Genomic DNA, 25,871 nt, shown 5'->3' with positions numbered 1-25,871 from the left:
CTAGGCTAAGACAGAGTCTGTTCTTTCATGGAGCTCACATTCTAGAAGGAAGACAGTAAACTAATGAATAAAATAAAAATTATTTATTTGTGGTATGATACATAGAGAATTCAGAGACTATGTGAGAGGGACTGGGGGCTGATACGGATCAGGTGACCAGGCCAGGCTAACATTTAACCTTGAATGAGGCGGGTCTCCTTCAGTAATGCATTAGGAAATCTTCATGTTGAAGCCACAGGTTTATCTTCATTAAATGGTGAAAGTAACCAAACTCAGACTCTGACACTTACTTCTGGCCTCATTTTCACTATATTTAATTTATCCCACAGCAACTTGTACTGGACAGACTGGAATCGAGAAGCTCCTAAAATTGAAACGTCTTCTTTAGAAGGAGAAAACAGAAGAATTCTGGTGAATAAAGACATTGGACTACCTAATGGTTTAACCTTTGACCCTTTCTCCAAACTGCTCTGCTGGGCAGATGCAGGTATTACTGGTGGCAGGCAAACACAGAGCTCTTCATTACCATGGGTGCCAGCACTCTACCACAGATTTTACAAAACCAAATCTCATCATGTAGAACTTTTAAATTTTTAACAGTATAGTCCAGAACTACTCATTTAGTTGGTGTATAAACTTGTTAACACTTTGTATTGATACTTATAATCCTTCCTGGGGTTTTGGGCGGGGGCGGGGGGGCAGTGTCTGTGAATTAGGTGCTATTTGAGGGCTAGTTCTATGTCCAACTCATTTTTGTACCACTTGCCCTTCCCCACACAAGCACTTCGTATATTGTTTAAAGTAAAAAACTTTACCTGCTGTTGAAATTGACAAACCTAGGTAAGTGAACAAGAGGTTTTCTTTTTTTTACCAGTAAGAACATTTTAAGTATCTGTTGCTTTACCAGTCAGTAGGTTATTAATGCTGAGGAAACTCTTTGGAAAGTGACATGTCAGGATGGCCTTCAGGAATAAGCTGGGGTTGCCGAAACTCAAGGTCTCGCTTTCTGTAGTGTGATTTCCTCACTGGAACAACTGACCAGATGCTGTATGTCTACTTACATACTAAGGAATATGAAAATATCCATTCTTAAAGAATTTATAATCTAAGCCAGTTGGTCCAAATCAAGTTATTTTTTCTAATGTTACATTGTAAAAAACTATTTGAAATTTAAATCCAGGTTCAGTAAGAAACTGATTAGGTATTGCAAAATTTTGAAGACTGCTTCCTTTACACTGAAAAATACAAACCACGTTACCATTTTAACCATGTTACCATTTGACTTTCAATTTGTATCTAAAAAAAAAAAAACAAGTCTTTAAGAATTTTGTTAAAAGGCATTATACACTCCTTACAAAAGGCAAGTATTTATCTAGATGTTATGTTTACAACTTATGAGGTGATACTTGAAATTAATTAGGGTAAAGTTTATGTCTAATGTCCTACTTTGGGAAAAAAATGCAATCCTCTCTTCACAGGAGTCCAAATTCTAAAAACTAGAAGGCTATTAAACAAACTGAAGACTGAAAATAGAATAGGAAAATTTTAATTTTTAAATTTTAACACTGCATTGGGAATAAAATATCTTATTCCCTATTCTACCTGTTTCCTTTCAGAAGGCCCCTACCTGCCACAAGTATTTTTGGCAAAGGAGTTTTCTTTCCTCATGGTATGAAAGGATCTCATTTTCCCTTTCTGATGTTTTAAAAGGAACCAAAAAACTGGAGTGTACACTACCTGATGGGACTGGACGGCGTGTGATTCAGAACAACCTCAACTACCCCTTCAGTATTGTTAGCTATGCAGATCACTTCTACCACACAGACTGGAGGAGGTAAGCCTGACTCACACTAGCCAAGCCTGAAAAAGCAAACTGTTCTGGAAGACACACCACCTGTCTTCCCTAATGTCACTAATGACTTTAGTAATTCAGTGGAGAGCGTAAGTTTTCATTATTTCTTAATTAGCAGATATCATTCAAGTGTTGCTGCTTTTAAAATCATAATGGTATTGCTCACATGTTGCTGAAAAGTGGCAGAGCAGATACTAAACAATCCAAAAATGAAGTGCATTAATCTAAATCTGATTTTCAGAGAATAAAAGACTACACATAAGTGGTAACATGAGGTATATTAGCTGTATGATTTAAATTGATTTTTTTTAAATGACATTATGGATATATTGTCCACCTAGCAGGAGGAGAAATACAATAATTTAGGCTAATTTCCCTTAGCCTTGCAGTCTTGATTTCATTGGCCTACTGTTGTAATAGATCCTCAAGTAAATTGTTCAGCAAAGGTTGATTTACACTAGTGGTTCTCAAAATTTTAGTGTGGCATCTGAATCTAGCTAAGGGATTGTTAAAACATATTGCCAGGTCCCATCCCATAATTACCGATTCAGTAGTTGGGAGTTGGGGCCCCAAAATTTGCATTTCTATTAAGCTCCCAGAGGATGCTGGTCTGGGGACGACCACTTTGAGAACCACTGATATAGAAAATCTTCGAATCTAAAGGAGTCAAAACACATTTGGCAAAATTTTAAAAAATACATTCTAGAAGACTAGCTAGCAGACATTCTCTATTGGAATGGACTTTCTATCCCACCTTCAATCCCACAAATTTACTCTTCCTTTCTGTTACCAGGGATGGTGTCATATCAGTAAATAGAGACAGCGGCCAGTTTACTGATGAGTATCTCCCAGAGCAGCGATCTCATCTCTACGGGATAACTGCAGTCTACCCCTACTGCCCAGCAGGTAAATAAAATGCTCAGGCTGCTCCTTTGGACCAGCAGGGTAGAGAAGGATATACCTGGTAACAGATTACACTTGGCCCAGGTACCAGCTGCTGCCACAGCGACCAGTGAGAGACACTTTGAATTAGGAAAGTTAATGGCTGATACATAGGGGTAAACTGTCTTTACTACCCTAAGTCTACCTAGCTTAACTATACACAGAAAGGTCAGTCTATGCGGACATATCCTCCTTAAAATACTTGCTGTTGCAACTGGGTTATATTCACTCACTGTCCCTTCCACCTCCCCTCACAGGAAGAAAGTAAATACAGCATCATAAAGGACTTGGAGTTTACAATCAGAATCGGACCCTAAAGAACATTTACTACAAACAAAGGTGAAGAAAGTGAAAAGGAATTGGACTTACAAGATGAACACTTTCAGTACAAAAAGACTATCTTGTGGAAAGTTAATACCTCAATCTTTACTACTGTATTTTGAAAAACAGTTACTACAAGCTTTAAAAAGTAACCATTTTAATTGTTACTTATTAAAGCAATTTTTTGTACACCTTTCTATCATATTTAAAAGGTCAAATTCAATCAACTAAGAACCAATTAGAATATGTTAAGACCCTAAGTCTAATTTTTGCTAAGGATTCTTTCTGGCCAAGAAATTAAAGCATAGGTTATCAGTATAAAGACAATCCTGAAGATACTAAGCCTTGACCTAGAGAAGGCTATGCAGAACTGGTGGGGAAAAAACCAACTTATTTAAAGATCTTTTTTTTTTTTTTTTACCTCTACATCACTGCATTTCTATTTATATTAAAAGGTGCTAGAATGTTTCAATTTGTATCTTCTGATCCTGTAAGTCCCTGTATACTTACCCACAGAAGTTACTACATTTATAAATACCAAAGATGTAACAATTCTCAAATTTTCTAGATTACTCCAATAAAATATTTTAAGTTTTCCTATGATTTGAGGATCTGTATTGTCTCTATAACAAAGCTGGGGGTTGGCATGTATCTCAACCACAAAGAAGATGATTAGTTATATACACAAACACAATAGTCAGAAAAAATCCACTTTCCTGAACTTTATTAAAGAAAAAAAAAAACAATGATAGTAAATCTTGAGAACATAGTCAATTTTCTAGGATTCTTCCCTTGAAAATGTGACATTTGATTTCCAAACACATGCCAGAGCGTACATGGTTCCCAATTGTACTAATCAGGTGAGAAGCTGAAATCCTAAAATGTTCATCTTCCAACTTTACCCAGTCTGTGGTCTGTCTTTGGATCAGCAATAATTGCCTGAACAGCTACTATGGCTTCATTAATTTTTGTCTGTAGCTCTCTGAGCTCTTCTATATGCAGCAATCGCAGAATTTGAGCAGCTTCATTAAGAACTGCATCTATTTTATAAGAAAACTGCATTAATCAGTATTCAAGACCATTTATTGCCCATTTCTCCCCCAAATATTCATCCCCCAAATGTCTAAAAATAGTTTGAATTCAAACAAAATCACTTACCTCCTGTGTCAAAACCAAGAATGTGTTTATCTAATGCAACAGGCAAGCCCTTTAAAAAATAAAAAGGTCAAAATAGTTAAGAATCATGTTTTCTCACCTATAACTGAAAATCAACTAGCCATTCTGTTAACCCTTTTAGCTGCAGTGGCAAGGGGGCAGAGAATTTTCTCTCTAGATTTGCCTTTTGATGAAAGAATGGCCTCTACATGTAGTGGAAGCTAGTTCTGTATCACCCATTCCCTCTTTTAAGACAAGGCATACAAAACAGTAGCTCCTTTTACAGCTATGCTCTATCACTGCTGCTAGGGAAGGGCAGCTGAGCAGGGCTGCTGCTGCCCTACTTTAGCTATAGTTGGCAGCAGAGTACAGGGCAAATGGAACAGGATTATTTTTAATATTTCTGTGCACATTATCTTTATACGAAATCTAAAATACAACCTTTTCTTCAGCTAGCATGATGATTACCAGATTACCTATATATAATTTAAACTTTCAGTAATAGCTCATTTGGAAATTTTTCTGAAATCTACGAAAATGAACAGACTCTAAACCATTTAGTTAACTGGTCAGTACCTACACAGAGATATGCCAAAGATGGTAACCATGATGCCAAACATATGGAGTTCACAGTAACAGGAACTCTGATCATACTGTATAAAATCTATACTTTCAATGTTATAAATACTAAGCTGTCACTACTTGATTCTTGCCTTATCCATTAATGTAAATCTACTTAGGCTCCAACTGCCTTAAAATAACTAATATTATCTAAGTGAAGAAATAAATGGGTATGTAAATTCAAACAAAACTAAAAACTAGAATTGCACTGAGTGGCTTTCTATGTCAGTCCTGTTTTTGCTTTGTCTGTCAACAGACCACCAAGCTATCCCTAAGGTGACCACATGACCCAAATGCTAGTTATGATTATAAACAAGAATACTTATTGTAAGAATTTCTGCACTGTATTACCATAGCATGGTACTAAACTTAGGACTTAGAGCACATAAAATAAAATTTTACTTTGCAAACAAGAGCAAAAAGATCTGGCTATGCCCTTATTTGCACTGCCTTCAAACTGAGGGCATAGTTTCGCTGAATGAATGAATGAATGATTTTATTATGCCCAAACAATTTACTGCCTGTTCTACAGTGTGGGTGAAAGAAGCTGATCTTTAATCCAATTTCCAGTGGTCTGATTCATACATAATTAATAAGCAATAAGAGCCTTTAAAACAAACAGTGTCTTTCAGGGGGGACTACACTGCCCTGCCATTAGTAACTTTTTAACACTGCTGGGCCTTGCTAAAGATGGGATCAGAGGACAAAAGACATTGGGGAATTAGGGGAGACAAAAAAGGACCAGAATCTAGAATGTCCGTTATATCCAAGGCATTCATTGCAGTTATCTATGCATAGCAAGCAGCATGATCAGACACCTCCAACAGCTGCTGCTAACCCCTGAGGACATTCTCTGCACTATCTTTAGTCAATGAGACTTTGAGAGTATTTGGATTTCTAGTATGCTTCATCTCTAACACCTCAGAATTAAGGGAAACATAGTGTTAAGACTATTCCTCAGCCTACAAATCAGGACAGAAAGGTGACAGCTGCAGTCACCTGTACCCAGAAACTTATTACTCTAATATAGCCTCTGTGCCCCCTTACTCCCTTCAATTGGGCTGACCAACTAGCTCATACGGGCCTTCATACATAGACCTTTGTCCTCAACTACCATTAAGAGCACTGGTTCTTTGATCAGACTGCCTGAGCTCAAACACTTACTACCTTAGGGATAAATTACTTTCTCCTAAGTGATGCTAGGAAATATGAATAAAATGAGGAGAGATTTCTCTGAACAAAAGAGACAGGACAAGATTTAGGTCAAAAAAGAAAAAAATTAGTAAGACAAGTTGTATCCTGTTTTTGAGCAATTAGTCAAAATAACCCAATAATACTATTTTACAAGGTAAATTCTCTTAAACATTTAACTGGGCTCGTGCAGTGGTTGTGCTGGTAGACTGTGGATGTGCTATCAGTAGCTGCTTTAAGGTATCAAGTGAGATAAGTTTTTCACTCAAAAATCGCTATAAATTGCTTAAAACCAAATTCAATCCCACTGAAATAAGCTATCCTTTTTCTGGGCAGTTCTAACTAGAATGGTTACCTTAAGCAAATACATAAAAATATTAAATCATAAGAATACCAGAAGGAACTTTCATTAATAATTATTTTAAAATTTATTAAAAAAATAACGCATACCTCTTTTGTTTGGTTTGCTTTGGCAACTGCATCTTGTGTCAGGCGCTCCTGTACCAAAATGCGAATTGCCTAAGAAACACAAAAATAGTTTTTACTTTTTACTGGCTGTTCGCCTTTTTGCTGAGTTCTAGAGAATAATGATACCCAGTTTGAAGAAGTTAGAATTACCTATACCTCATTAACAAATTCACCAATAAATTAAAAACAAAACTGCTGACAGAAAGCTTTCACTCTTAATATTTTATAATGTGGAAAGATGTTCATAAACAAAACAAAATCATCCCTCTACAGTCAATGGAATCAGACTATTGTGGATCATTACAAGGACTCTATTATAAGCATGCTCCAGCATAAATGCACACACAAACTCTTGACACAGTGGGTTAGCATATAATACGCACTGTCCTTGATTTTTTTCACTTAATTATGGTAAAATGTTTTCAGATCTCTCATACGACATTGTTTTTCTTCATCACCAAAGCATTTTATTATGGCAGCTACAATTGAGAACATACATGCATGCATGTACCTAAGCAGATACTCTAAAAAATAAGATTTTTTAAATGGAATTTTAATTAGTGGATAACAATTTTAACTCAAGTGCAAAAACTTAAAAATATCATTAATGCAAGCCAAATGCTACATTTAAAAAGAATCATTAAAAGAAAAAAAAGAATCATTAAACCAGTCTTTAATAGGGATCACGAATTTATTCATCAGTCTAGTTGCCAAATAGTATATCAATTCTCAGTTGGCAAACCTATCAAAATGTTTTCCATGTTGTCATGGGCTGTTTGAATGCTTCTTAAAATAACTCCAAACATGCAGCTTAGAATTTTACAAAGTTTTAAAAGATTTTTATTTATTCATGAGACACAGAGAGAGAGGCAGAGACCCCGCAGGAGAAGCAGGCTCCCTGTGGGGAGCCCAACACAGGACTCGATCCCAGAATCCCAGGATCATGTCCTGAGCCGAAGGTAGATGCTCAACCAATGAGCCACCCAGGTGTCACATAATGCTTTTTATTATGGCTGATTTATACTTTTTCCCTTTGGGTTTTTAAAGTCTAACAAAAGCACCCCAAATATGCTAGTCTATTTGTCCTCTCACTCAGTTGATGAATAGAGGTGACATGGCCACTGCAGAACTACTGTTCCAAAGCAATTTACATAATGGCCTGAGTAAGGAACAAGCCTTTGAAAGGGCTAAATTTCAATAAAAACAACTTATCTATTTTTAAAAGTTTTTATTTATTCACTTAAGTAATCTATACATCCAACATGGAGCTCGAACTTATGACCCTGAGGATCAAGAGTCACCTGCTCTACTGACTGAGCCAGCCAGCTGACCCAACTTTTTGTCTCTTAGCATCCAATGTGAGTTAACATGCAGATCCAGTATAGAGAATTTTAATAATCTAGAAACAGTTTTTCTCTTATTACAACTGTCATTTAATACACACAATTCTAAAAAGTAGAATTAGTTTTGGCTAATCTTTTGTGGGTAGAATGGAATTTAATTACTGAATTTAACTGCAAAGTAGATTAAGGTAATTTACCTGTATATAGTCCAAAGCACTCAATTTCTCATAAAATCAGTACTAATTTCTATAATAATTTCTAAGTCTGGAATCTTAAGTACCTTAAATATACTGCTCCCTTCTCCCTATCCTGGCCTACTGTACTATCACAATTGCATGACATAAATCTTCTGAAGTAGGAGTATGTTTTTCCTCTTAGAAGAGACCTGTTTCAAATCATTAGGTTCCCTGAACTGCAGGCATGAATTGAGTGGCCTATGTAGGATGGAGCACTAGGAAAATAAAAACATTCAGTCCTCAAAAAGATTTTGGGGTATAGGGTAGCCCAGGTGGCTCAGCAGTTTAGCGCCACCTTCAGCTCAGGGCATGTTCCTGGAGTCCCAGGATCAAGTCCCATGTCAGGCTCCCTGCATGGAGCCTGCTTCTCCCTCTGCCTGTGTCTCTGTCTCTTGTTAATAAGTAAATAAAATCTTAAAAAAAAAAAAAAGATTTTGGAGTTCATATTTTTGACCACATCCACCAGGACTAATTTGGCATTTTCTATTAGTGAATACAGATCACACATCTTTAAAAGGACTTATTAAATAGAAGGGCAGATACAAGAAAAAGAATAAACCACAAGGTTAGAGTGCCTAGATTAAAATCCTGCCTCTCTCATCTTAGACATCATTTATCTATTCTCTTTAAGTCTCAATTTTTTCATATTAAAATGAAAGGATATCAGCATCTACCTCCAGGATTGCTAGGACTGAATGAGATCATCTTTGCCAAGGATTGAGGACAGTGGCAGGCACAAAGTAAACACTTTCATGTTAGTTGTTACCAGATAATCTAAAACAGATGAAGTCATGAAATCTGCTTTAAGTCTCACATTCCTCAATATTTCAGTCATTAGCCATATATCTACATATAGGTAATTTTTAGAAACTGAAGTTTTTCTTCTACATAAAGAGTTTCTGTCAAGAATCAAGAATATGCAACTGACCTTAAGCATTACCAGGTAATCATCATGACGCTGAATCTGAAGAAGGTTAGCCAAAGCCATTACACCAGCCTTAAAATCAGGATTATTTACTATAAAAGATTAAAAATGGAAACTTATGGCTCTGCAAACATGTAGTTACATATATGTAAGCATATAAACTTACAAAATACATTTTTAATTTTCCAATAACAAAAAAAAGTCTTAGTTTTTAAAACTGCTGCTGCTAAGAGAATTGTTGGGGCACTGACGATTAGGTAAACTGATGAGATCAATGGGGTCTGTATTAATCAGCTACACTGAACAATCCAATAAATGACTAAGTTAACTCACATTCGGACTGTGCTGTCACTTTTCCGGCAGGGCACATTTATGTAACACTTAAGTAACATTTCTTTCCAAAGCTATTAAATTTAAACCAGACCCCTTCAATGGACAATTTTCCCCAAACCTTTTCTCTAAGCAGTAGCTCTAGTCTTTCTAAGCAGCTTATTTATTCTTAAGAGTAACTTGTAAATTATAGGTCACAATGAATCTATCATGAAAGAATACTTAAATTATTATAATAGAATCTTTATACTTTTAAAAAGAGAATACTTAAAGGCATCTAGAAGTGAAAATAATGAAACATTTTTACCACTTGTCTAATGTTATTAGATTAGAAAAAATATTTTATGGATCCAGAAAGGCAAACAATCACCACCATGATTATATACAAATCAAAACCCCCAAGTTAATATGAAGAGATCGAAGAATAGCATTCTAACATTCAAATATTCAGCTCTAAGAGGAGGGAGAAAACACACTGTAAATGACAATAAAAACAGAGAATAAAGCATCAAAATAAAGCATTCTTAATTTACTAAAACCAAGGAACCCAAGACTTCCTCATTCTAGGAAATAAACATTTAAGGGACCAAAAATGTTGATGATCATTTTTATGCACTTACATACTTACCATCCAAATTGATCAACGGCTCGGCATTTTTAGCTGCGTTGTCAGCATTCTTTGTATTATCGGGTACCAAGTCCTTGTATTTTTCAGCTGTAAACATAAGCAAAAATACAATTTGTAGAACTGCACCTTAAAGTAAAACAAACATTGCTTATTTATTGAATTTAACTGAGCCAAGCTGATAAGCATAAGATAACTCATCCAAACAAAATTATTTTTTGCTATAAAAAAATCCATCAGAAGACAATGCGATTGTAGCTTCCTGATTAAGCTAAAATGATTACTGACATATCTATACAAATATCTCTTCATTAACATTTCTGCAAGTAAGACTTTTTAAATACCATCTAAATTTGAGGACAGAAGGTATGCATTTACAGCTTGCTGAGAAACTTAGCAGGGGAAGAATCAGAGGAAGGTTAAGTATAGGTTACACAAGATTAAATACAAACTTGCTAAAAAGTTTCTTCCTAAATCTTTTGAATGCCATATATGGAATCCAAAAACTGTGCTTTCTAAAAAAAATCAGCGCTTCAAAGACACCATCATACAAAAATCTAATTTTATGGAGACCTGAAACTCACAATTCCAAAGGCAAGTTTTACTTACTTTTACTTGAGAAAACACTTAAAAAGACTTTACAACTCTTAAGTATTTAATAAAAATTCACTAAACTTAATGCCCCAAATGCCATAGTGTTTCTATGATTTATAAATGAAAGAGGGAAAATAAAAACATTAAAATTTCAGTCAGTCAGGGGTTACCTTAAAGGAGCTCCCACTGGCCAAACCTGGAACAGTGTAAACATCAAAATATACAACGACCAAAAAAAGATTATGGCCCATTGAGTAAAATAAGAATCCACATTTCTATAATGATTTAAATAGACAAAGATAAATTGAAGAGAAAGGAAAGCTGCTCTTTACAGTAAAAAGCCAACACATAAATGTAGAACAAATGATGAAATTAGAAAAACACCACTGGCAATCATCAACATAATAATGGACTCAGGCAAGAATAATCAAATGGAAGCTAAAGGTAGAGGTAAAGTCTGAGGAGCAAAAGCATACTAACATCATCTCAAAGTATCTCCCCACAAGATACAAATTTATTACAGAGGGGAAAATATTAATTTTACAGTGGAGAAACCTTATCAAAGTGATTAGAACATAACCAGTAAGAGGGCATATCACTAACTTTAGAAGAACACATTATTTCTGTGCTATTCTTAACAAAAGTACAAACCTTGAATCTACTTATGAAGAAACATCAAACAAACCCAAACTGAGGGACACTCTACAAAATAAATGTCAGCATCATGAGGCACAAATAATGACTGAGTAAATGTCCCAGATGACAGGACACCAAAGAGACAGAACAACTGAATGCAACACATGGTCCAGGATTGGTTGTTTTTTGCTATAAAGAACATTACTGAGACAACTGGTGAAATGTTGAGTAATAGCTATATATAACAGTACTGAATCAAAGTTAATTTCTGTACTGTAATTATGTAAGATAGTGTTTTTTTTTTTTTTTGAAATGTGCATCAAAGTACATAAGGGGAAAGAATCATTTATAACTTTAAAATGGTTGAGAAAAAAGGTACATATATGTCTATGTATATATAGAGAATAATGCAAATTAAGTAAAATGTTAACATCTATAAAATACAGAAATGTGAAAATTCTTTGTAATATTTTGCAACTTCTGTAAATCACCTTAATTGACAAGCTAATGAAAGGATTTAAAAAATGTTAAGGCACAAATAATAGAAATTCACAATGGTTTCATCAAATGAGAATAAAAAATTTAAATACCTTACAAGTCTGGAAAAAAGAAACATATTAAAGTAAAGCAAAAGAACAACAGCACCTCCTATTGCTAAGGGATAGTTTTACTACTTTAACCCTTTTCCAAAAAAGGGTTTGCAATTCTCAATTTTAAAATTAAACAGAAACTTGTTTTCAAGTTTAGACTTTTAATATACTTTGATACTACTTACTTTTCAACTATAATTCAACTAACGTTTCAAATAAAATTCAACTATAATTTTTCAATATAAAAAAATTTATATTTCAGACATAAACTCTTAGTTTTTTGTTTTTTTTTTAACATACTAAAAAAAGACCCTGCTATTACTAATAGGTATTTGTACTTAAGAGCTACAGTCAACTGTAGGGACACACACTCATATGGCATCTACTGTTCTTGGTACCCAGGTAACCTAAACATGCAGTATTATAAAACAGGACAAGAGAAATAAAAGGGTAAAACATGAATGAACTGAAATGTGACAACTGTATTTGGGAATAGTTGGAAAACACTTTGGAAAAGCTGGGGAAAATTTTGTTGCAAATTAACAGTTTCTGCCAACTCAAACCACAACACATAAAGACTTTGCTAAAGACCCTAAAAATCAACCAATGCTACCAAGACTTGAGATTACATACTTACTAAAGGAAGAGACTTAACTATTTTTTTTTCTAAACTAAAACTGAAAGTAAAGAAAGTCTTAGAGCTTTCCTTAAGATTTCTGCCATAAGGCTTCTGAAATTTAAACTAGCAAAACACAGCTGGTTGGATGCTCTGTATCAGTATACCTAAACATTCATAAACCATATTCATCATTTATTAAAGTTGATAAGCACATCTATTGTATCTGACAAACTATGTCAGATTACTGTAGCAATAAAATCATGACTGCTCCCCTGCCTCCCCAGCCCCTAACCCCAAGATATCTATTATCCCAATTCCTGGAACTTACGATTATGTTACATTACATCGCAAAAGGGACTCTGCAGATGTGATTAAAATAAGGACCTTGAAATAGGTGGATTATACTGGATTATCGATGTGGGCTCAATATAATCATAGTATCCTTATAAAAGGGAGGCATGAAAATCAGAGTCAGAAAAGACGGGACAATGGAGCCACAAGAGAGATATGAAGATGCTATGCTGTAAATCTGAAGATAAAGAAGCCAGTCAAGGAATGCAAGCAGCCTCTAGAAGGTGAAAAAGACAAAGAAGAGATCTTCCCAGAAGGCCTCCAAAAGGAACAGGGCTGTGTAGACAAACTGACTTTAATCCAGTAAAACAGAAGTTGGACTTCTGACCTCCAAAACCGTAAGATAATAAATTGTGTCTTAAGTCATTGAATTTGTGGTAACAAGAAACTAATAGAGGTACTACATAGGAAACAAAGCTGAGTATCAGCTTACAATTTAGTGGGGCAAACAAGACATATAATATAAGCAAAGTGGAAAGTGACAAATGACCTAAAGAGTAGACAAGGTAGAGTTAAAAGCTATGAAAGTTGAGAAGGAAATATTGTTGCGAGGTGGCATTTGAGCTGGATCTTGCAAGATGAGTTGCATTTGGATGTGTAGAGCTAGACTGACATGACATAATGGCCAAGGAAAAGTGTACGCAAAAAAAAATCTAGGGGAGAAAAAGAGATAGAAACAGGAAACAGCACTCTTAAAGTTTGGCTGGGATGTCAAGTATGTGAATACTAGTTAGACACCAGTTATCACAGGTCTTGAATCAGGCCAAAAGACCTGGAGTTCCTTTTGTAGACAAGGGGAAAGCCATGGTGTTTCTGAATATGTAAGAGCTGTTCTTTGAAAACAAAGCAGAGAATTCTAAAACATTTATGTTTCAAAAAATAAGCCCAGAGGGCCTGAGGATGAAAATAGAGGTTTATGCTAATGGAAAAGGAGTTTGAAACATACTGTAATAATCTCAGCAGAAAATGACAAGAGCCTGAACCAGGGTGAAAGGAGTGGGAATGAAGATACAATGGACATCAGAAAAGATGGATGGTAACAGAATGGGAGGAAAAAGAAGACAAAGGTCCAAAAGGCTTCAAATGGGGTGCTTAGTGGCTGGTTCGGCTAAGCGTCCAACTCTTGGTTTCAGCTCAGGTCATGATCTCAGGGGTCTTGAATCAAGTCCTGCCGTGTACTCCTCACTCAGCAGGGAGTCTGCTTGAGATTCTTTCCCTCTGTCCCCACCTCCCACTTCATGGGCATTCATGCATGTTCTGTCTAAAGTAAATAAATCTTAAAAAAAAAAAAAAAAAAGTCTTCAAAAGCAGAAGATGACAAGGACTGGGAATGACAGCCCCATAAAAGACAACAACATAAAACTCAGAGAATGGAGGTAAGATAACTGGACCTTTCCTTTAGATCCTGGCAGGCCTTTCAAAATGAAATGGTCTAATGAGAAGAAACAAGAGTTTACTGGAATTTCTTTTCTTTCTTTCTTTTTTAACTGCAGGTACTAGTATTCAAAAGTTTCCAAATAAGTATCTATAATAAAACAACACGAAATATAAGCAGTAAACATATTTTGGCCTATAGTACCTATTGGCATTAGATGTACGTTTCCATTTCTTGTGAAATTACCTGCTGCAAATAACACTCTGAAATACTATCCATTCTGATACTCTTAATAATTTAACTCAGAATGCTAAGGTGCAGACTGTAAAAGACAGCAAATTTACCAAAGTAATGTAACTTTGTGAGAAGATAATTACCAGGAGACACCATTCCCAAATTCTAAAAGAAAAAATCTAAGTACCAATGAGAGGGCTGCTTTTCATGTTTTCTAATAAACGAAAAGACTGTAATTTTTGAAAAGAAAACTCTTTCCTAGACAATTTGGGAGTTGGGGGTAGAATGAGAGCTAGACATAAAAGGATGGTTACAAAAAATAAACTGTTAAGTTCCCTACATTTTAACATTCCTTTTGCCCCCACCTTTCTTCTCCCTCTCTTTAAAACACACATTCCCCACAAAACATACCATTATCTCCATATTCAAGTCTAACAGCTAAACCAAGAAGCCAGTCAATTGCTTCCTGTCGATCTTGAATCTTGAAAGGACAGTTAACATCTCTGAGATACTGTGAAGGAAAAATATCTAGTTTCATTATTACTATAATGTCACAGAAAGAAAAAATGGTAGAATTGAAAGAGATCTTAGTTTGGATCTCTATGAATGCAAACAACATTTACATTACTAAACTGTTGATGCAATTATATAACCCAAACAAAGGAAACATTTAAGTGTACCACTTAAAGAAAAAAATTGTTTCCATCATGCTTTTTAAAATTTTTGACTTTTGCAGATTCCTGGAAGGGCACCACTGATCTAGAACAACTTCGTTATTTTATAGATGAGGAAATAAGGCCTCAATATTAACACTTGTGAATAGCTACACAACTTGGATCTACGACTTGAACCTAAACTTTCTGATTCTAGGTCTGAAAACACATGGAATTTAAAACAAACAAACCTTTAAAAAGAATATACAAATAAACCAATTATTATCTAAATCTTAGCTTTCATATTATGGAAATGCCACAGCCATGTGACACAGATATAGAATGAAACCAAGCATTTTAGATGAATGCCAGAAACTATATAAAGTGGCCACTATCCTTCAAATGCGTCTCTCAGGAGCTTAAAATCTCATTCCAGGAGCAATTCCAGGAGAAGTAAAAACTTCTGCACTCCCTTTTGGGCCTAATTAATAAATCAGTACTTTTAAGCTATAACTCCTTTTCTAACCAAAAATTTTATACCCTTGCTTTAAAGAAAACATCTCATTCACATGATTTGGTCATGATACAAAAAAAACAAATCTACCTTCAAAGTATAAAAAATTATCAATATGAAAGATATTTAAAATATGTTTCATGATCTAAAAGTAATTACAAAAGTTATGCATATGCTTTAAACAATGACCTCATCATTCCAAAGAGACCAACTTGAAAGATAAATGTCTGTTTGGACTGTAAATTCCAATATATTTAAGTTATCCTATTTTACCGTCACTTCTAAGTGTTTTTCATTAGAAGATTTTTTATATTCTTCAAATAGTCTTATATGATACTATGTGTTGTCCTGCACACACAAATGGGTCATGAGGTGTGACATAAACATGTTTCCAAGTCTCAAACATATTAAAAAAACAAACACAAAGAACTTTTTAAGAGCAAAAGAAAATAATCCAGTAGTAGCAATAATGGTAGTACAGGCAGGGTAAGAAATAAAGCATATAGCAGTTGCTATGGGCCAGGCCTGGCTATATTATCACTCATTAACAATACACTCCATCACTATCACATAGGAACCACTGTTATCTCATTTATTGATTATGAGACAAGGAAGTTTAATAAAACTTGCCTGTAGTCACAGAACTAGTGTGTAACTTACACAGTTCCCTAATTCATAAACTCTCTGATTCTAACGAGAAAGTATCTGATCACTTTGCAGAAGCAAATAAAAAATTTAGTCACTTTTTGTATTTTTATAAGGAAAATATATTACTCTTCAAAGTAATATAGCTGATTAAAATGTTTAATGTAAATATTGATACCGGGAAATGTGATTTTTATTCTAATTTGGAAACAATTCTCTTTTCTGCAAAAATGTTACTACAATTAAACTAAGTCAACGGGAAAATTACTCTAGCCACAAAAATAAGATATATACACAGACTTTTTCAGGATTAGTTATAGCATACACAACAATGGACATCCGTATATGTTAAACAGAACCACAAACAAATAATCTTAGTTTTTAAGCACGTCAGTGTCTTTAACAAAGTAAGTGTGTTATTGGTACCTTTTGGGTCTAAGTAAAAAATCTGATTTTGGCCACTTTTACCATTTATAGAATAGAAACCTCATAGCGTTTCCAGACAAAACTATTTCTAACACTGAAAGCTTGTAGGAAGAGACAATATAATTTGCTTTAAAGACATAATAAAAAGTTGTATCTCTCATATCCAGTTTTTCTAACACTGATCATTACTTTTACTATCTTAAAAGAACAAAATAATTTTAAGCTTGACTGTCTTCATATAATTTTTAGAAAAGCTCAGCTCTCTGTACAGTGTACTTTTATTTAACCTTCTAATTCATTACCTTTTCAAAGAACTTGGGCCAGTCACTGCTGTGGATGTTTCTTAAATTACCTCTGTCTTCAATCTTGTAGTGTCTGATTTTCTGGTCTTCAAGCCAAACAATAAAGTTTCTAAATTCTGTTTCATCTGCAACGAAAATATCTCATAAATCACTAGAAGCACTAGATAAAACACTTCCTTCTCTACAAATAAATGGTCTTGTGGACTTTTTTATTACTCCTAAACAGTAAGTTAACTGAGCTGCTTGAAGTAGAAGTTGAAAGTGCAAGTTTTAGATGAACAGATTAGCAAATATTCTGTTCAAATTCTGGCCTGCATTCATATTCTGGCTACAGACACCTAGTGGTTGTGTGAACTTGGGCTTAAACTTCTTGTGCCTTAGTCTGATTTACAAAATGAGCATAATAATACGACTTACCTCTTGCGGTTGTTACGAAGATAAAATAAAGATAAAAACAGTGGCTGGCACATAGTTTTGCTATGTAAGTGTTGGTTATTATTCCAGTTCCTTTGGGGGGGTGGGGAGAGTGAGGGAGGACTGGGCAAAGTTAAATGTACAGCAAAGTAAGAGTAAAGTACAAGAAATCAAATGACAAAACAGGAACAGAAGATACCATTGTCATTTCCTGTCCTAAGTGTACACCTGAGAAAAGTTGATACATTTCACTTAGTCCTCTGAAATCTTTCTGAGGAAGGTAATATCCCCAATTTATACAAGAGAAAACTGAAGTCCAAAGATTCAAATCTAGATCTAAGCTCTGTTGCCACTGACCTTTTTTTTTTTTTTTTTTTTTATTAAATAAAGGCAAAGTAGAAAGACAAAATCCTATACATTGATATGCTTCTACAGGAGATCAACAAAACACCCTTAACTGCTCAGAAATCATTTCCGATTTCAAACTCGGGCTTCCCTTATGAAGTCTTGAGAACCATACAACGATCTAAGGACCCTGGGTTGTACGAGATCACTTTCAAAGTTGTAAGTCTAACCCCGGGCCAAAAACTCTGGAAGAAATGGGCAGTGGTGGGGAGCAGTTAAGCAACAATGGGGAGCAATGCTAATGCTTTTTAGAATTTTAACGCTGGGAAATCGGAAACACCTTTCCATCCACAAATCAATCGCCCTGATCGCCTGCTATTAACTTTTTCTGCACGACTCCATAAGCCTGTTGCGGTGCGTACTTACCCCAACACGGTCAGTCCTGGACCTCACTGTGCACTCTCTTGATCTCAAACTGCAGGGTGGGCTCCGCCTGCACCCCCTTCCACCCACCCCTTAGTTCCTGGCGAGCAGCGAACTAGTCTTCAAGTTACTCAGCACCTTCCTCAGATTTCAGCACCGTGCTTCAGGTATCGCCCTCTTACCCGGGGGAACCAAGTAGCTGAAGAGCTACGTTAGAAAGCGAATACTCTTAGTGTGTCTCAGAGTGTGGGTGGGGGGTGGGGGCTGGAGTTTTACCAAGTGCCCAAAGTGGCAATGCCCAGGCAGGAACCGGTGTGTGTGTGGGGGGGGGGGCGGGGGGCTCCGAAGCCCAGCACGGGCGGCGGAAAACAGGTGCTTGGCGGCCCGGAGGGGAGGGGCCAGGGGACCCCCGCGCGAAACCAGGCCGCAGAGGGTCCCGGTGGGGAGCCCGGGTGGGGGCGCTGAGGGAGCGGCCGCCGGCGGGGTCACAGACGTGCGGCCGGCCTGGGGCCGCCGCCTCACCTTTGCAGTTGAAGCCAGCCGGGTTGTGGTAGTCGAGGGCCGTCAGCTTGCGTCGGAACATGGTCCCCGCGTCTCGCTCCGGTCCCCCGGGCCTCGGCCGGGAGAGGAGAGGCGAGGAGGTGCGGGCGGCGCAGGCACCGGCGACGCGGCGAAAGGGCGGGCAGACGCCGGGACGCTCCGAAATGACGGCGGCCCTCGCCAATCGGGGCTTAGGAAGGGCGGGGCCTGCCAATGCCCACCAATCGCGGCTCCGGTTGGGGAGGCGGGGCCACGTCGAGGCACGTCGACGCTCAAATAAACTTTATTGTCAGCTTCCTGGTTGTACAATAGGCAGAAAGCGGCTGAGGAGCCAGTTGTCTCGTTTTCCAAGGCCGTTCCGCCTTGTGTTCCTCGCCTTTTTGATACAGCAGGCAGCGAATAGTAAATATGTAATTTCTACTGTTGGCCATTCCTCTCATTGGGCCGTAGAATTACTGTTTAGTATTTTCAGTTACGTTCATTCGTTCATTGATGTATGGTGTGCCTCCCGCATAATAGGTGCTCTTCTTACACTGCCAATTCAAAGAGTTTTCGCAACGTCCCTTTCAGACGAGTTGGGAGAGACCCACGAGTAGACGTATAACTGTGACACTGCGTGATCGATCCAGACATCACCACCAGCTGCCGAGTCTGAAGCCAGAAACTGGGAGCCATCCTTTACTTGCTCTCACTCAAGTCCTAGCACCCAGTAGATCATCCATCCCTACTGTTCTCAAGTCTCAGGTGCCTCACCTCCTTCCAACTCCACCGATGCTACCTCAAATCAGGCCTTATTTTTTGCTTATTCTGATGATCAGATTTCTTAGAGTCAGTCTTGCCTTCTCCAATCCATTCCCCTCCCTCTCCACCTACAGCAACTAGAGTGATTTTCTAAAGCAAAACCTGTTTGTAATTTTTTCAATGGTTAGTATCTTTTGATGGTTCCCTGTTGCCTTTTGGAAATGGTCAAAATTTAACTGTATCGAAGACTGATTGAGTCCCTGTCGGTTTTCAGACCCTGCAGAGATCACAGTGAGCGGGACAGACCAGGCCCCCACTTTCATAAAGTTTAAAGGGCTAATGAGGGAAGACAAACAATAAACAGATAAACAAGTATGAACTATGGCTTGAAGATGGCTAGGAGCTCACAAGGCAGTCAAAACTTTTTAAGATTTTGTTTATTTATTCATGAGAGACCCACAGAGAGAGGCAGAGACATAGGCAGAGGGAGAAGCAAGCTCCCTGCAGGAGCTTGATAAGGGACTTGATCCTGAGATCAGGCCCTGAGCCGAAGGCAGATTCTCAACCACTGAGCCACTCAGGTGCCCTATTTTTTTTTTTTAATTTGCAATCTTTATTTTATTACTGAATATATTGTCCTACCCGCACCACCCCTCAATAAAAAATCTTACTTAGAATCCCCATCTTTCCTCCCAGCCCACCCCCACCAGCCTGGCACAAGCACTTCAGGATTCTCTACCCACTGGCAATGTATTTTTAAGGGAAGCAACTGGAAAAGCAAGGAGTAAGCAGCAATGTGGCCCAGAGAGGCTAGAGTTTATGGGATCTGGAAAGTAGGAGAGAATGACAGCTGTTATGACAGTGGACAGAGATGGGGGCCTGATCAAGAAAGGCGTTTCATGCCATGCAAAGAGGAGCTATTGAAGTTCTTTGAGATAAGGCAACTCTATATGCTTCATTTCATTTCAACGGATTATTATTAAACACTGTATTAGCACTTGTGGGGCTTACAAATAAGCTATTTCAGGAAGTTAAATAAATACTTATAATCTAGAGTTAGAAAGTAATAATTTATGGGAAATACAAAGAGTGCTGTTAGATCCAAATACAGGTTTCCCCTGCTATCCAAAAGGAGAGCGTTCCTATGAAAATTTTCATAAGTTATAAATGGTGTAAGTGAAGAAGCAATTACCATTAATTTATGTGGAAAAAAAATTAAGTGTTTCTAGACCCCCAAAACTACCTTTTCTTAGGCTTTTCTGATACCTTAAAACACACCTCGCTAATGAAAGCACAAAATAAATCAAAATACCACAGATAGAGTTCAAAGTTCTGAGGCTTAATGCAGAGATGCTGAGTGTATGTCCTGGGGAAAGGGACCTGTCTGTGCCACTGTTGCTGCTTCGGGTGCTGCTGCCTCTAGGATGGCTTACTGCAAACAAATGTTGCAAACTCTTTTTGCTTTTTGCCTCTTATTGTAAAAGCAAAAATTCAAATTTCTTTCAGTTAGCAAAAAGAGGTACTGAGAAAGGTCTTTCATAAAAGTGAGGTAGCATAATGTGAACTTTTAAAAAACAGGGGATACCTGTACAGCTTTAAGGAGGGACTGTGAGACAATCTATATATTCCAATTAAGCTGCTCAAAGAGTAAATCAAGAAAACCAGTTTAAAGAGTGTCTTGTCTCAAATAAAATTTGATCAAAGCTGAAGCTATAAGCATACACTGTGATGCATGCTAGTTGTATAATTAATGAAATACTGGTGAAAAAAAAGAAGAAAACAATGAGCCAGACAAGGAGGGAAAATAATAAATGAATGTTTACCTGCAGTTGCAGATAATGCATTTCTTTAACAAATGGGAGAAAGCAGCTCTTAAATTTGTCTTCTGGAATTGACCTTTTAATGCAAATCAACAGCAACAACAAACAATAGCAACAACAAAAACCTATATTGTTAGCATCTGACTTTGTCTACTTGAAGGCCCAAAGTTTCCAGCCATTTAGAACTGTCTCTGGTTATCAGCCCCAGCCATTCCCATGTGCGGCACAGTTGGAATGCTGAAAGGGACCCACTAGACTTGAGTAGATCATAAAACTAATTTTGGAAAAGAATTAAAATAGGTTATAAGCATTCAATCTTTTTTTGTAAATTTATTTTTTATTGGTGTTCAATTTGCCATCATATAGAATAACACCCAGTGCTCCTCCCATCAAGTACCCCCCTCAATGCCTGTCACCCAGTCACCCCCATCTCCCCGCCCACCTCCCCTTCCACTACCCCTTGTTCATTTCCCAGAGTTAGGAGTCTCTCATGTTCTGTCTCCTTCTCTGATATTTCCCACTCATTTTCTCTCCTTTCCCCTTTATTCCTTTCACTATTTTTTATATTCCCCAAATGAATGAGACCATATAATGTTTGTCCTTCTCCGATTGACTTACTTCACTGAGCATAATACCCTCCAGTTCCATCCACGTCGAGGCAAATGGTGGGTATTCATCATTTCTAATGGCTGAGTAATATTCCATTGTATACATAGACCACATCTTCGTTATCCATTCATCTTTCAATGGACACCAAGGTCTTTCTCTTTTTTTCCTGCATTGGAAGGAGTCCTTGGGCTTATCTCAAATGAAAATCCAAGGGAAAGTGCACATAGACAATTTCATCTCAAAGTCCTCTGTGCTTCAAGAAGGAGAAACCAGCTTTTACCATTAAATAAGCTGAACTCCAACCTAGTGGTTGATCTGGGGTTTGATAGGTCATGAATCTAGCTGTTTAATTATCCAACGAAGCTGTTAAGTATCATCTGTGTGCTGGGCAGTCTTCCAGGCACTTTGGATGCACCTATACATGGAAACCTCTGCCCCCAGACAGCTTGCCATCTGTCAAGGAAAGACAAACAATATTGCCAACAAGCACATGAGAAAATGCTCCGCATCACTGGCCATCAGGGAAATACAAATCAAAACCACAATGAGATACCACCTCACACCAGTGAGAATGGGGAAAATTAACAAGACAGGAAACAACAAATGTTGGAGAGGATGTGGAGCAAGGGGAACCCTCTTGCACTGTTGGTGGGAATGTGAACTGGTGCAGCCACTCTGGAAAACTGTGTAGAAGTTCCTCAAAGAGTTAAAAATAGATCTGCCCTACGACCCAGCAATTGCACTGCTGGGGATTTACCCCAAAAATATAGATGCAGTGAAATGCTGGGACACCTGCACCCCGATGTTTCTAGCAGCAATGGCCACAATAGCCAAACTGTGGAAGGAGCCTTGGTGTCCATTGAAAGATGAATGGATAAAGAAGCTGTGGTCTATGTATACAATGGAATATTACTCAGCCATTAGAAACGACAAATACCCACCATTTGCTTCGGCGTGGATGGAACTGGAGGGTATTATGCTGAGTGGAGTAAGTCAGTTGGAGGAGGACAAACATTATATGGTCTCATTCATTTGGGGAATATAAAAATAGTGAAAGGGAATAAAGGGGAAAGGAGAGAAGATGAGGGGGAAATATCAGAGAGGGAGACAGAACATGAGAGACTCCTAACTCTGGGAAATGAACAAGGAGTGGTGGAAGGTGAGGGGTACGGGGGGTGGGGGTGACTGGGTGATGGGCACTGAGGGGGCACTTGATGGGATGAATATGGGTGTTATGCTATCTGTTGGCAAATTGAACTCCAATAAAAAATAAATAAGTACATTAATGAGTGTATTAAAATGTATAAGTCCTACGTTAATCATAATGAAATAAGAGGGGTATGGGGTAGAGGTTGGGACCATGGGGGCAGTAAAAAATGATACAGTCGGCAGTTTTAAACAAGGATGGTCAAGTTAGGCCTCACTGAGAAAGGAAAATGCAGAGACTTGAAGGAGGTAAGGGAGTTAGCTACATGAATAAATGGAAGAAGATCATTTGAGATCAAGCACTTGGTACAAATGAGACAGAAGAAGGGCTTATAGATTTTTTAATAGTTGAAAAATCAAAAGAAGAATAGTTGGTTCATGACACAGGGAAGTTACATGAAATTGAAACTTCAGTGTCCATAAAGTAATGGACCACAGCACACCCATTTGCTTATTGGCTGCTTTGGTGCTACAAGGGCTGAGTAACAGAAACCATATGGTGCATGAATCCTAAAATATTTGCAAGAGTTTATATGGACTCATAAATGCAAGGGTGGCAATTTTGTCAATATTATCAGGCCAACACATCAAGTAAGACAACAAATCAGAGATACAGGCTGTTCTTTGAAGGTTATTTTCGCAACATTTCTTAGAGTCTTAGCTGTTTTACTAGACCCCTTTGTTCGAATTACTCTTCCAAAGATAGTGAACAGAACAAATTGGCAACACTTAAAAATAACCACAGAAGTCTCTATCTTGCACAGAAAAACAAGTCTGATGTTTTTTTTTTTTTAAATTTTTATTTATTTATGATAGTCACAGAGAGAGAGAGAGAGAGAGGCAGAGACATAGGCAGAGGGAGAAGCAGGCTCCATGCACCAGGAGCCCGATGTGGGATTCGATCCCGGGTCTCCAGGATCACGCCCTGGGCCAAAGGCAGGCGCTAAACCGCTGCGCCACCCAGGGATCCCCAAGTCTGATGTTTTAATGAATGTTATCAATTTAAATCAGATCTTTTAAACAAGTTGTAAATGTAAAGAAGTCTTTCTTCCTCGGAGCCTACTGAAGAGCAAACATCTCCTTCATCTTTTTCTGAGATTCTTTTTGTTAATTATGAAGACTTCATTTTTTTTTTTAATTTAGATCAGGCACTGAAATTTCATGATTTAGCATGAAAAGCAAAGAGCAAGCAAATAGAGCTCAATTTTAATAGTAGAAACAGAATAGGAGTGAATTGGAATTTCCTTAGTCATACAAGGACCATGAAGTATTCACCTTCCCTATTTGACACAGCAAGGGGAAAGCTTGCCTTGATAAAGAAAACAACATAGAGAAAACAGACATGAGAGGTAGAGAAAGACAATTTCTGGAAATGTCTTATGAGGGCCTAGACATAGCTTTTCATATATGTGAGTCAATAAATTCCTTTTGGTGCTTGATCCAGGTTGGGTTGGATTTTGTCACTTACAATTGAGACAGTCCTGGGGCACATGACTGGCTCAGTCTGTGGAGCATGCAACTCTTGATCTCAGGGTTGTGAGTTTGATCCCCATGTTAAGTATAGAGATTACTTAAAAATAAAATCTTAAAACTGAAATAGTCCTAACATGAGGACAGATTCCAGAAAGAGTTAAAAGAGATGATCCACAATGACTCCTGGGTGGCTCAACAGTTGAGCATCTGCCTTTGGCTCAGTTTGTGATCCCAGGGTTCCAGGATCGAGTCCTGCATTGGGTTCCCTGCAGGGACCCTGTTTCTCCCTCTGCCTCTGTCTCTGCCCCTCTCTGTGTCTCTCATGAATAAATAAATATAATCTTTTAAAAAAGGGGGTGATCCACAGAGTTGATGGGACTCAATGAAGATGAGAAGGAGAAGGATGCCTTAAAGGTGACCTTGGAAATGTCTTACATCAGAGGGTTGGAGAACAGTGGATGCAGGCATAGAAATAGGAGCACTGGGGACGCCTGGGTGGCTCAGCAGTTGAGCATCTGCCTTTTGGCTGTGATCCGGGGTCTGGGGATCGAGTTCCACATCAGGCTTCCTGCATGGAGCCTGCTTCTCCCTCTCCTATGTCTCTGCCTCTCTCTCTCTATGTGCCTCTCATGAATAAATAAATAAAATCTTTAAAAAAAGAAAGAAAGAAAGAAGGAAAGAAAGAAAGAAAGAAAGAAAGAAGAAAGAAAGAGAAAGAGAAAAGAATGAAAGAAAGAAAGAAAATAAGAAAGAAAGAAAATGAAAGAAAGAAGAAAGAAAGAAAGAAAGAAAGAAAGAAAGAAAGAAAGAAAGAAAGAAAGAAAGAGAAAGAAAGAAAAAGAAAGAGAGAGAGAAACAGGAGCACCAGATAGAAGTGAACCAGCTGGGGAGGCTCAGGAATCAAGTTCAAGTTGAGTTTGAAGTGATGCTAGGTGTCGCCTACGTAGGAAACCTCTAAATATGCTGCTCTAACATAAAAATTACTTTGAGCTGGGGATCCCTGGGCGGCTCAGTGGTTTAGCGCCTGCCTTTGGCCCAGAGCATGATCCTGGAGTCCCGGGATCAAGTCCGGCATCGGGCTCCCTTTTGTGCCTAAAGACAGGGCATAAATTCTCCTTTTCCTAGAGAAAAACTCTTACCAGCTCAATGATGCAACAGAGGAAACTGCAAACAAACCTTACTCCATTTGTTTCCTCTCATATATTTACCTTCCCATGGTTTGCTGCCCTTAGAGACTAAAACTGCCGTTTTCTGTCATTTCTTTACAAACATACTGCTCCTTGTTGAAGATGTGACATCAGCTGGAATCTAAGCCTCCATTTTGAGTTACTTTTGGTTTAGGTTTTTGCTGC

The 25,871-nt window shown here is 37.6% G+C and overlaps 2 protein-coding genes across 4 annotated transcripts in view; one reads left to right on the top strand and one right to left on the bottom strand.

The window, feature by feature from the left end:
• NID2 (nidogen 2) overlaps positions 1-3,718 on the top strand; it is a 61,171-nt gene extending 57,453 nt beyond the window's left edge. The window contains exons 18-21 of one of the 2 annotated variants that reach the window (XM_025442346.1): positions 330-487; positions 1,711-1,834; positions 2,646-2,758; positions 3,052-3,718. In XM_025442346.1, coding sequence (XP_025298131.1) covers positions 330-487; positions 1,711-1,834; positions 2,646-2,758; positions 3,052-3,062 — 406 coding nt within the window. In that variant the 3' untranslated portion in view covers positions 3,063-3,718. Of the gene's footprint in view, positions 1-329; positions 488-1,710; positions 1,835-2,645; positions 2,767-3,051 lie in introns of those variants that run through there. The other variant, XM_025442347.1, reaches the window with a different exon arrangement.
• RTRAF (RNA transcription, translation and transport factor) lies at positions 69-18,831 on the bottom strand. Of its 2 annotated transcripts, none has more exons than XM_049113165.1 (8): positions 18,653-18,830; positions 16,949-17,073; positions 14,820-14,919; positions 10,013-10,099; positions 9,058-9,146; positions 6,533-6,601; positions 4,274-4,322; positions 69-364 (listed from the first exon to the last, which is right to left on the bottom strand). In XM_049113165.1, the coding sequence occupies exons 1-8, from the start codon at positions 18,711-18,713 to the stop codon at positions 273-275; spliced, it is 672 nt and encodes a 223-aa protein (XP_048969122.1). In that variant the 5' UTR covers positions 18,714-18,830; the 3' UTR covers positions 69-272. The 2 variants fall into 2 exon arrangements, with proteins under 2 accessions (XP_048969122.1, XP_025298135.1); XM_025442350.3 differs by lacking the exon at positions 69-364 and adding an exon at positions 3,823-4,155 and having other exon boundaries at positions 18,653-18,831.
• Positions 18,832-25,871: the final 7,040 nt, after the last annotated feature.

This window comes from Canis lupus, chromosome 8, assembly GCF_003254725.2.
Source record: "Canis lupus dingo isolate Sandy chromosome 8, ASM325472v2, whole genome shotgun sequence".
Taxonomy (NCBI): Eukaryota; Metazoa; Chordata; class Mammalia; order Carnivora; family Canidae; genus Canis; species Canis lupus.
This window is presented reverse-complemented; position numbering and strand designations above follow the sequence as displayed.

Excerpts from the sequence above, each read along its gene's own strand:
- RTRAF (XM_025442350.3), bottom strand. The coding sequence starts at position 18,713 with ATGTTCCGACGCAAGCTGACGGCCCTCGACTACCACAACCCGGCTGGC. Across the intron at positions 17,074-18,652 it reads GGCTGGCTTCAACTGCAAAG|ATGAAACAGAATTTAGAAAC; the intron begins GTGAGGCGGCGG and ends TTTTCGTTGCAG. Across the intron at positions 10,100-14,819 it reads ACTTGAATATGGAGATAATG|CTGAAAAATACAAGGACTTG; the intron begins GTATGTTTTGTG and ends TTATGTTTACAG.